We start from the raw sequence: 12,028 nt of genomic DNA, 5'->3' as shown, positions 1-12,028 counted from the left end.
TTTTGAAACTTCACTTACAAGTATGTAGAGTCTACATGAAGGAGAGGTCTGCACCGATTGTTGGATATATGGTGCAAAAACATTGCGATTGTACCCTCTGAAAAAACAACATAACAAAATAAACCAAAAAGAAGTTAAATTGCCTCCAACTTTCATGTTGTTTTTAATGGAACACAAGAACTTCCTAAGCATGCTTTTCATTTTGAGAATCCTGCTTCAGGATCCTTCAAAACTTCAGAAGCAGCAATAATTGCAGTCCAACCACTTTATCAATGTAAGCGTAGCTTCTAAACCAGCATCATATTCATATTCTATCCAGAATAGTGTGTATATTCATATTAATAATATATAATAATATATTTTATTTCTGTGTCGCCTATCTGTCCGAGTTAATGGACACTCTAGGCGATGTACAACAATATAAAAACACAATATACATATTAAAACAGCAATCAGAACAGACTAAAACCAACCTTCCGTTTAACATCATAAAACTGATCCACCCTAATCCCATAGGCCTGCCTGAATAGCCAGGTCTTTAAGGCTGGGCGGAACCCCATCAGGGAGGGGACGTGCCGAAGGTCAAAGGGAAGGGAATTCCAGAGGGTGGGGGCCACAATCGAAAATGCCCTCTCTCTGGTCCGCACCAGCCTAGCTGTTTTAACCGGTGGGACCGAGAGAAGGTCTTGTGAGGCAGATCTTGTCAGGCGGCATACTTGGTGATTCTGGAGGCGCTCCTTCAGATAAACTGGGCCGAAACCGTATAGGGGGGGTGTCTTCTATCAACTAGTTTAATTGTGAAAGCCGAACTTTCATGTATAGACCACCTTTTATTTATTTATACTTTTAAAAAGTATGTACCTCTAGTAGTATTTACAAACAAAATATAAAACACCATCACAATGAAATAGATGATCAAAAAAATTAAAAAGGTCTTGAGGATATGCCTGAAAATCAAAAGTGAAGGTATCTGCCAAATTTCTGCTAGAAGAGCATTCCACAGCATGGCACCAGGGACTTCTGTTGACTTCTACTGGAGGCCAGTTGGGCTTCTGTACCGTGGGGGATAGCTTGCAGCCCTCCTCTGGATGATCTCAGTGATCGAGGTGGAATATTAAGGGCTCATGAAAGAGATATTATGAAAGAACTTTATCCAAATTGTTGTGGTCTTATTTTATTTATTTTTTTATTTATTGCAGCTAGAACTAGTGGTCTAGTTGATCCTGTTTTTTCATTGAAATTGGTTCTGAGAATAACCACAATTTGATTCAACATTTTCCAGATATGTGCAAATATAACACAATTATCTGTTGCAGATGCAAGTATTGGCATTATGATGAAAATCTACTCACCTCCAGTGTTGTCATTGTCTTCCATAATGAAGGATGGTCCACACTCATGAGGACGGTTCACAGTGTAATTAAAAGAACTCCAAGGAAATACCTGGCTGAAATTGTCTTAATAGATGATTTTAGTAATAAAGGTAAATGCATTTAATTTATACACCCAGTAAGAGATAAATCTATCATTCTAAAGGAAAGATGAGCCAACGTGAGAAATACTGTGCTGATAATGCAGTGGTATCTGCTCTTGATAAAATACCAACTTGTAGATTTAATAAGATTGATCTGTGGGTACATTGTGTAGCATGCTTGTCATCATAGATCAGGGTGGCTGTTTTCCCCCCAAAAAAGCTTGAGTGAATTAATGCAGTTTGATCTAGCTGTAGAGATTATAATTTTCTAGCAAGATACTCCAGTAACAGCCTGTTGAATGAAGAAGCGTAAGTGCTATCACTTTTGGAAAATATCTGTCTCTTTTTGTTTCTTTAAATAAAGACTTTACAACCAAATTCAATCCTCCTCTCCCCAAAGAGTAATTGTGACAGAGGTCTCAAATCGGAAATAAAGACTACATCTGTTCAGAGATAGCATGAGGGCACCCTTAAACTCTCTGTATTAGCCCCTTTTAGAATGGTAATCTTACTCTCCTTCCCGACATGGTTGTTTTCATGCCAGAAGGGCTTCCTGTGTTCAATGTTTGAACTTGGTGCAAAATGTGAAGTGTAGGAAGCTTCACTTGTGCCTCTATAGATACTTCATCTGTCAGACTTGGATTTTCGTTGCTTTAAATGCTTATTACTGTAGCAGAGACTTCTAGATAACAGTATAATGAGATCCTGCATCCTCCTCGCCAGACTAAAAGCACTATTCCACACACTTTTGTATTCAGAGTTATGGAGAGATGGGTGGATGAGTATGAGTTGAAGATCTTTAACTGAAATATGGGTAGGGGTGGAATTTCTAACAGACAAATAGATGAGCCTGATTAGCTTTAATTATGGGTAACATACTTGCTTAAACAAGATGATGTGATAGTTAACTACATGTGTAGTTATGTGTGGGTCACTATATATTTTAAAGAATGGAGGAGGAGAAGGATCTAGGAGGCTGATATAATCCAAGCCACACTAATGCAGTTGAAGGATAACCCAGCTGGCCCACAGTTGACCCAGTGAGTAAAGGGTTTCTAGATGCATTAGATCAGGCCAAATATGTAAGCAATATGAATCAATATTCCACCTATTCTGTGCCTCCCCTCCCCTTTATTTTCTAATGAATTGGGAGGGAATGCTACTGTCCCTTATCTTTCTCTCCAGTATCTATATCAGCAGACTTTCAGGGAAGACTGCAACAGAGTTGCAAATGAGCATTTTAAACCTTTTTGTGGCATTTTGGGGAACAATAGCATAATGCTGAGAAAATGCTAATCCACAGCATTGTTTTCCTGCAGCATTTAATTGTGGTTAATAAAAGTCATGAGTGTTTCCTTGAAGGTATTTCATAATCTTGTTTGCATCCACATTTGTCTTCAAATTCAGACATTACTAAGATTTATTGTGGAGAGTGAATTGTACATCTCCGTATCACCTTCTGGATATTGTTGCCTATGAATGTTGACATTTTATTATGCGAGTTAAAGACTTGCTTATATTTATTTTTGGCAAGTCAGGGAACAGCTGTGAATGTGTCACTCTCCCACCGTTAGTAAAGACTAGCTTAAAGCAATAAGGAGCACACACAAAAAGTTGGAACACTTATTGTATTAGGGCAACTTCCATTGTTACATTTCCTTACTCGTGTCTTAAAACTATGTGGAGGAAATGACTGGAAAATTACCTGAAGGCTTTTCTGCCTTTCTATTGCCAAAAGGGTCAGATACAAGCATAAGATCTGTGTCTTCCTTCTCTAGAATTTACCCATCAGTTTCTTAGGTCTGACCTTTGTAACACTGTAAGGACACACCTTTTCTACTTCCCTACATGTACCGTATATTCCGGCGTATAAGACGACTTTTTAACCCCGGAAAATCTTCTCCAAAGTCGGGGGTCGTCTTATACGCCGGGTGCTGAAAAAGAGCGGGAGTGGAAGCAGTCGCAGCCACCGTCCAGAGAGAGCGTCGCGGTCCAGAGAGACCGAATGAGCATTTATGAACGCTGAACACCCGCCTGCCACTCAAAGGAAGACAAATGCATCAAGAGTATCAGGAACTCCTGCCTCCGCATACAGGAAGTTTCCCTTCTAGGACTATCTAGACGGCGTCTCAGCGTCACCGATAGAACATCGGGGCTCCACCGCGCGCCCCTTACCGCTTCCCCGCGGGTGCCACTCCGGCGTCGCCCTTCAGGCGCAGAGGACCCCGCTGGACGGCCTCGTACTCTGCAGACATCCCTCTTCTCCGGAAGCGAGGGCGAGCGCAGGCCAGCACTTCCGGGGCAGCGGGCTACCCAATAGGAGCTTCAAGCCAGGAGGGGCGGGGCGAGCGGCACCTTCCTTCCCCAGAGGGAAAGGTAGAACAGCTTCCAGCTTCCGTTCCTTCCGGGGTCTTTCGCCGCAGAGGCACTGAAAGTGTAGAGTGATGCCAGCTTCCAGGCTCCGCTTTTCTTTGTGCCCCCCCCAGTCCATATCCTGCTGCCGAAAGACGCCAGACTGGAGGAGCGAGCGGGAGCGGCGGCAGCGGCAGCCCGCCTCCCTCCTCCTCCTGCCAGCCGCAGAGTAGTCCTCTCGCCCGAGGGCGCCCTTTGCTCGTCCTCGAGGCTGCTCCTCCCCCCGCGCGGCTATCCTAAGGACATTTACCTAGGAGAAAACCTCCCTGAATTTATTGGACCTACCTTGGATGCATAGTACCGGACTACTCCTTTATGCACGCCTGAAGGACAGCAGCCTCCCCCCGCCCGTCCTTTCCTACTAAGAAATGGGGGTAAATTATTCTCAGATTGCACCCATAATCTTAAAATATGGGCACAATCCACTTTTATGTCCTTTTGATTGTAATGGGAGAATTAGGCAGGCCCTTGACAGTGCAATCTTATGCATGTTTACTCAGAAGTAAGTCCCATTAAGTTCAGTGTGTGGGGATACTCTCTAATAAATTTGTTTAGGATTGCCTTGCACATCTCTCTTGACCTCAGGATTTACCTTGCAAGCAAGGCATCGGCATAGCTATGTTTCTTTGTTGATCTCTCCCCCCTTTCTTTGTCCGTTTACATATAATAGTTGCTTGAACTGTATCTTTGGAAAAATAAAACCCTATCTTCTATGCTTAGGGGGGAAATACTTTCTGTTTCTGCATTTTTCCCTTAGTTGAGTTGCACACATTTATGTATAAAACGACAGGGCGAGTATATCCCAAACTCTATATTTTAACTGGAAAAGTTGGGGGTCGTCTTATATGCCCAGTCGTCTTATACGCCGGAATATACGGTATTTTAAAATCCAAGTGTCATTGGAAGTGAGCTTGCAGGTGTTATCAAAAAACATATCAAGGAGTGATTTATATAAGATCATTAACTTCTGAGCATCTAGATATTTAGTCAATTATATTTAGTTTGTTTTTAATTTAGATTTAGTTTGTGTTGTAAGCTCTCTAAGCTCAACATTTTATAACATACATGGAAACTTCTTTTTTATTATTTGATAGCACACTTAAAAGAAAGACTAGAGGAATATATTAAGCAGTGGAATGGCCTTGTAAAGATTTTTCGAAATGAAAGGAGAGAAGGTTTAATTCAAGCTAGAAGCATTGGAGCCCAGAAGGCTAAACTTGGACAGGTAGAAAACCATTTGCTAAATAAAACCCTTCTTTCCCTACAGTCTGAATTTTGCTTTTTACAGATCTTAAACCACTTGATTATTTCAAGTAGTTCTTAATTGCAAAATGGCATATCATCTTTTAAAAAATAGTTATAAACTGGTATCATTGTAAAATGCAAAAACTAATCAATTAAATCAATGTATGTTTTGTGTAAGGAAATCTCAAATGAGTTAAAATCTACTTTCCTCTTCATTTTAAAGGTTTTAATTTACCTTGATGCCCACTGTGAGGTGGCAGTAAACTGGTATGCACCATTAATAGCTCCTATATCTAAAGACAGGTAATGATATTCTGCTTATTTCTATTCCTCAGAAAGCCTTTAACAATAGTCTTTACAGTTAGTAATTCACCCAGGACATATAGCTGCTCTTTCTGTAGCTTTCTCGCTCATCTCCAAACCGCCTGAAGAGGTGTTTGTAGGATTGGATGAAAAGAACTCACCTGTAGTGCTGTTCTAGTGAGAAAAATAATTGCTTGAAGAAGCTTGGTTTGATATTTTTTCACACTAAATACAGTGTAAACATCTGCAAGGTTGAAAACACTAAATTCACAGTGGATTATGTTTGTTTTTAATGAGTTTTTTAATCAGAACAGTTTTAGGGGATTTTGTCAATTTGAGTAAATTGAAAGGGAACAAAGCAGTACGGTGGTGTGGATGTAATTTGCAAACCAAAGATACTTGAAACAAGGTATAGAATAATAAATAATAAATGTCTACTTTTAAGGATATCCTTGCATAAGTGCAAGCCAGAACAGTGTTTAAAAAGTGAATCGTAAAATATGATGTTGGAATATACTTTTGATTCTTTTCCCTCCTTCCCCCTTTTTAAATAGCTCTCCTGGTGAAGGACTTAGTGATTCTGGCTTTGTCACCTTCAAGCAAGAAAAACAGACACTTCTCATTTGCATATGTTGAACATATGCAAAGTTTTAAAAGTTTATTGCCTAGCTATAAATCAAACCTTTCAAACATTAAACCAGTCTTATCTAACGAGATGGCAGTCTCTCTTACTCTTAAGAGAGTACAAATCTGTAATTATACAACCACAAGAGTGGCTGTATACTGTAGCCAGTATGGATTTTTCACATTCATTCATGTTAAATTAAGAATATCCCCCATGCCATTCTGCTGCTTCCCATCAGCTCATTGCAAAACAAAATCTTAAAAAACGTATAGTCCTGAACTCAGAAACGCTTGCTTAACAACCCACTAAGTTTTTGTGGCGATACATAAAACACTTAGAGAGAATCCAGACTTCAAAGTCTAAAATAAGAGTAAAAAATCCAGAGCCCTGTTGGACTTTTTTCTGTCAGTGGTATCATAATTTGTTGAAATTAATTAAAAATCAGCCATGTTCACAGAGTACATGTAATCCTATTACTAGCCTTGCCCCATACCCTAAAACTGCAGAAGATGAAGGTCAGTGTTTAAAAAATGCTTGGATTATTTTAAATTATGCTCAGTAAGAACCAACTGTCAATGTTCTAAAAGCCAGACTAACTGTTGCTTGGCTTGGCTAATTGGGGCCACACCAGACAGTTATTCCACTTTAAACAGTCATGGCTTCCCTCAAAGAATCCTGGAAAGTGTAGTTTCATGAAGGGTGCTGAGAGTTGTTAGACTCCTATTACCCTGAGAGTGCTCCAGTGGCCACAGTCAGACCCTTTTCTGGTCATTGTACCTTTGTGAGGGGAATAGGATACCATCTAGAAACTCAGCACCCTTCACAAACTACACTTCCCAGGATTCTTTGGAGGAACCCATGACTGTTTAAAGTGGAATGAATACTTGGTGTGGATGTGACCAGGGACAGCTTTGGTTTAAATTTGGGTGCAGACTACATATGTCTGCTGTAGAATAAAAAGGTGGAGGAAACCCCGAAAAATGATATTGTTAACATTGTTCTCATTTTGGAAAGGAAATAGGCTTTCCCTCTACCAGTGCCTGCCCACTCTCCCAATCTCCACCCCCTCTCTCCTCCCCAACCCTGCCTTTCTTTCCCCCTCTCTGCCCTTCCTCCAGGTCAGTTTCACTTATCCTAAGCATAATTGCACAGGAGTAAATCCCACTGAACTCAATAAACATGCAAATGATCAAACCTGCCATCCCCTCTTCCTCCCTCCTGCCACTCCCCTTGCCCTTCCTTTCCCCTCCTCCCCCGTGGTCAGTTTCATCTATCCTAAGCATGATTGCATGGGAGTAAATCCCACTGAAGTCAATATGCATGCAAATGATCAAACTGCCCCCCCTCCTGCTCCCATCCACCCTCTCCTCTCCCCCCAGCCCTCCTTCCCTGGGGTCAGTTTCACCTATCCTAAGCACTATTGCAGAGGAGTAAATCCTACTGAACTCAGTAAGCATGGAAATGATTAATCTATTCTCAGCAAACTTGCACAGGATCCCATTTCTTACCTTCCAGATGAAAAAGCAGAAAAATTCACTAATAGGTAAAAAAAAAATGCTTGTGGTTTAAGAATATACCTATAGCCAACAGATATTTCTATCAAACTTTAAAATGCAGAAAAATGGAAGCTCTAGCGAATGTACCAGGGGAGCAGGAGACCTGACCTCTCTGAGATATTGTACTGCCCTATAAATCTATAAAAATGCAAACAGAATTTGAGTTGGTCCTTCGGAGTCCAATCCACTTCCTGTGTAGCTTGGAAGAATTTGGTAACATATTCCTCTGAGCATATGGTGAGTGGTGGCAAGGTTGATTGTGGTACTGATGTTTCTGCTTTCAGCATTAATGTATTATTATGTGAGTTTGAACCTACCCTGCTCATTCATAACCTCCACTTCCTGCCCTCCTTCTGTGAGAATAGTGCTGTATGTATATGCTATATTTATTCTAGCTAAATTAGAATAAAGTGTAAGAGATAGTAGGTGAGTTATTGGATTAGACAGTTTAATCTTGTCTCTTCCCCTTCCATAAATGTTTCAGAACTACATGCACTGTGCCTCTAATAGATTACATAGATGGGAATGACTATTCTATTGAACCACAGCAAGGTGGGGATGAAGATGGCTTTGCCAGAGGGGCCTGGGACTGGAGCTTGCTATGGAAACGTATTCCATTAAGCCACAAGGAAAAGGCAAAAAGAAACTATAAAACTGAGCCATATCGGTAAAGAATGCTGTTTCTTTTTATTGCTCTTTGTAACTCAGGCTTATCTAAATCCTTCAATTTTTCCCTGTTTTTTCCATGAACCATGATTCGTTTCAATGTGCCGTGTACGTGCTCTCATCCTCACCGCCACCATCCATAATCCTGCAGAACCACATGCACTGTGCCGCTTATAGATGTCATAGATGGCAACACTTACAACATTGTACCCCAAGGGGGTGGTGATGAAGATGGGTTTGCTAGAGGAGCATGGGATTGGAGTATGCTCTGGAAGAGGGTGCCCTTGACCAAACGTGAGAAGGAAATGAGAAAAACAAAAACTGAGCCGTATCGGTAATCACTAAACCACTTACACATTTCTCCTTTTCCTGAGGATGTACTTGCACTATTAAATATTTGCATGAACTCTCCAGATCTTTAAAACAATGTTAGGAAAAGCACATGCTCTATCAAGATGCATCATTTTCTTCACTAATCTGTGATCAAGCTCTTCTAACATAGCCTTACTAATTCCTTTTGCTCTTCTCTGACTGTACTTATGTACTCAGTTCTTTCAGAAAAAATATATATGATGGCTGTTAATTGGATTATTTACACAAAACGTGCAATCTACCATTGTGCCTTCAGGAGTTGTGTTAGAAATTGCTTCATACTCTTCAGAATGCCCAACATCTCTCCTGTCTCAGTTACATGCATACCAGTCTTGTTAAGAGTGGATCAGGGAAAGAGGATGTGGTTTTGCCTTGCCCAGCCAAGTGAACAGACAAGTGGAGGTATAACTGATAGACATTTACAGGAAGAAAATGCATGGGCAATGAATCTTTTGTCTAAGTACCGCATTCTTTTGGTGGTGAAGGTGTCATGTTTTGTTTCTCCAAAATTCTGCCTTTACCTATATGACTTGTTCAAAACAAGATTCGTCTAGAAAGGACTGAGATTTTTCTAATATCCCTGCTACCTTCCCTAAACTAATTAGGCTGTGGTTCCGCTGTGGTTCAGTTATGCTTCACTAATCTTGCAACCAGAATTCTTTTCCTATCAAAACTCCTTTTCTCCTATAGCCTAAGAAAATATATATTGTATTATTTGGATATGTCATATTGCCATTTTAAGAACTGGTGCTACTTTCATTTTACTGTCACTTTCTGATGTCTTTGGAACTAAAGATCCAAAATATTTTCAAGAAATTATGAAGCTTCTGTCAACAGAAATGTTTGCTCCCTGACATAAAAATGAGCATATTGTTAGCATTTGTAAGAAAATAATTAAAGGGAGAAAGAAGACTCAAATGGTTGATGTCAATAGCACAACAGAAATTCATGACTGTACATTTATATTTTCATATTTTTCTTAGACTATTGACACCTGGCAATGGGTGGTGTGCAGGTTTTTAAGTTGGAATCTACAGAGGAATATGACTTTCTGGGAATCTCTGATACCACTTTTTAAAAACAAAATTTCTGATCCTGATGATTGTGGAGAAAAAGTTTAGCATTGTGTTGGTATTGGCTAGTTGAATTATTACTAGGACATGGGGAACACAGAGAACTAAAATGCTACATAAAGAAAGATTGTCATAGTTTACATATGTATCCCATCCTTCCTCTGTTTTGCTCCGGGTAGCAAAAATGGGTATGGTTAATCCAAATCAGTTTAATAGAAATTAAATTTTATTCATACTGAAGGAATATATAAAGCTCAGCCTTTTTAACACTTTGTTCTGAGAGGCTATATATGTTGTAGAACTGGGGTGATAACCAGTTAAGTCATACTCAGAGCAGACCTATTGAAATCATTGGGCTTTAAATTTAAACATTGTTTTGCATAAATCCTTTGATTTCATTGGGTCTACTCCGTGTCTGACTACTGCTGTATATCATTCATAATCTGGTGTGTTGTATTGTTCTTGTTTGTAGTTATCTTAGCAGTTACTGTATTGGAATTGCCATAAACACTGACCCCACTCTCCTCCAAAAAACTATTTGTTAAACTGGGGAAATTTACAAAAGCAGTTTGATGTTTCAGGTGAGGGGAACTGGTGAAATGATATCCATTTAAGTTAATTTGGTGAACTACTTACAGTTCTGACAACCTCCATTACATGTGGTGAACTGATAACTACAATCATTGATCAAAATAATTTTTTTGTTTATTAAAATTTATATACCACTTGATTGTAAAGAAAACTCTAGGTGGTTTACAAAAGACATTAAAATGATCAATAAAACAGTTAAAAACAATTAAAAACATTTAAAAAAACTTTAAAATGCAACAGACAAAAAAAAGTGTAAACTGCCAGGTGCCAAAAGTGCCCAGTATTTAAGTGAAAGTGTATGAGTTTGCAAGAGGTGAAAAATGTAATCTTTCACATAACAGTGGATTATTTCTTTTGAGCCAAGTCCGTTTTTGCACAGCTATTACTTAAGTATCCAAGCACTAGAGAAGTTCTGAGGACTGGCTCTACGGAACTATCTGCTGTGCCTGGGACATTTTGATTTTTCAGTTGCAACTGCTCTAGGTATGTCAAATTTTAAAAAGAGGAAAACAATTTTTGATAAATGCTTGCTAGCCCTGTCTGAAAATGGGCATAGACACTAGAGCTTGGATATGAACACTCAAAGTATAGATCATATTGCCTTGTGTTAGGTCTTTCCTGGCTCCTCTGAAAATGGGACTAGGATCAAATGGAGGTTCATCTTTGAAACATAGAAAAATTATCAAGGGAAATGTTGTATTCTGCATTTTCCTCCCCCTTTTGAAAATGGGTGTGGGGATTATGTCAGTATTAAAATTCGAAATATAAAATTGTGGCCTAAACATGCACATTGCATTTCATTCCAGTATGGTGATATTCAACCAAGTTACAGTATTAGAAACAGATACCTGAACATCCTGCTTCATTTGGCCAAATATTGGTTTTTTGTTTTTAGTTTTCAGCTCTTCTGAACTTGGCACAAACTGTTGCAATATTATGAACTGTTTCTCCACAACTGTAAAGACTAGGGATGTGCTTAGATTACCCTTTTCCTCATTTAAAGGAAAACAGCTTATGGGGGAAGTGATCCTCAATCCAGCTGTTTTCTCCACTCTGGATCACAGCCTTCTGTGACTATTTATACATTTTAAAAAAGCAACAAATGTTGGGAGTACATCACACCAAAATGTAACTTGTACCTTAGCTGGTACTCATAATTCCAAATGCCATTAAAGCTTTATAATTTCTGTCTATCGAAGACAATTGTCAGTTGCTTCTATTATATAAAAGGCACTCCTGAACCATGGTGTATGAGCTTTGGTTACATTTTGTCTCTCCTAGATCACCTGCAATGGCCGGTGGATTATTTGCCATTGAACGTGACTTCTTTTTTGAGCTGGGTCTCTATGATCCAGGTCTTCAAATCTGGGGTGGGGAAAACTTTGAAATATCTTATAAGGTAAGCAACAATACTAAGAGGTAATAACTCTCACACTTCATGAAAATGTGTGACCACCTTTCAGTTCAGTCCTTATGTTTTCTTGATTGGCCCAGGGAACACAGTATCTTACTTTTTTTCCATCAGCTGATTCCTAGTTAGTGCCATGCAGGGAACTATGTCTTGTTGCATTCATGCTGTCCGCTGCTTTTGAAAAGTGTTGGCCCTGCACCTTTTTTTCTGTGGGGCTCTTCTTTCTCAGGTGTACCTCTCTCAGTGGGACCAAAAAAGATGCCACATTCTCACCTCTTCTTGAACCAACAACTGAAGCAC

The 12,028-nt window shown here is 39.5% G+C and overlaps 1 protein-coding gene across 10 annotated transcripts in view; it reads left to right on the top strand.

The window, feature by feature from the left end:
* GALNT7 (polypeptide N-acetylgalactosaminyltransferase 7) overlaps positions 1 to 12,028 on the top strand; it is a 74,945-nt gene that overhangs the window by 43,193 nt on the left and 19,724 nt on the right. For 9 of the 10 annotated variants that reach the window (XM_061583956.1, XM_061583959.1, XM_061583954.1 and 6 more), the window contains 5 exons: positions 1,317 to 1,483; positions 4,981 to 5,111; positions 5,355 to 5,434; positions 8,433 to 8,615; positions 11,599 to 11,716. In XM_061583956.1, coding sequence (XP_061439940.1) covers positions 1,317 to 1,483; positions 4,981 to 5,111; positions 5,355 to 5,434; positions 8,433 to 8,615; positions 11,599 to 11,716 — 679 coding nt within the window. Of the gene's footprint in view, positions 1 to 1,316; positions 1,484 to 4,980; positions 5,112 to 5,354; positions 5,435 to 8,099; positions 8,283 to 8,432; positions 8,616 to 11,598; positions 11,717 to 12,028 lie in introns of all 10 variants that reach the window. The other variant, XM_061583955.1, reaches the window with a different exon arrangement.

Source organism: Rhineura floridana, chromosome 9 (genome assembly GCF_030035675.1).
Source record: "Rhineura floridana isolate rRhiFlo1 chromosome 9, rRhiFlo1.hap2, whole genome shotgun sequence".
Taxonomy (NCBI): domain Eukaryota; kingdom Metazoa; phylum Chordata; class Lepidosauria; order Squamata; family Rhineuridae; genus Rhineura; species Rhineura floridana.
This window is presented reverse-complemented; position numbering and strand designations above follow the sequence as displayed.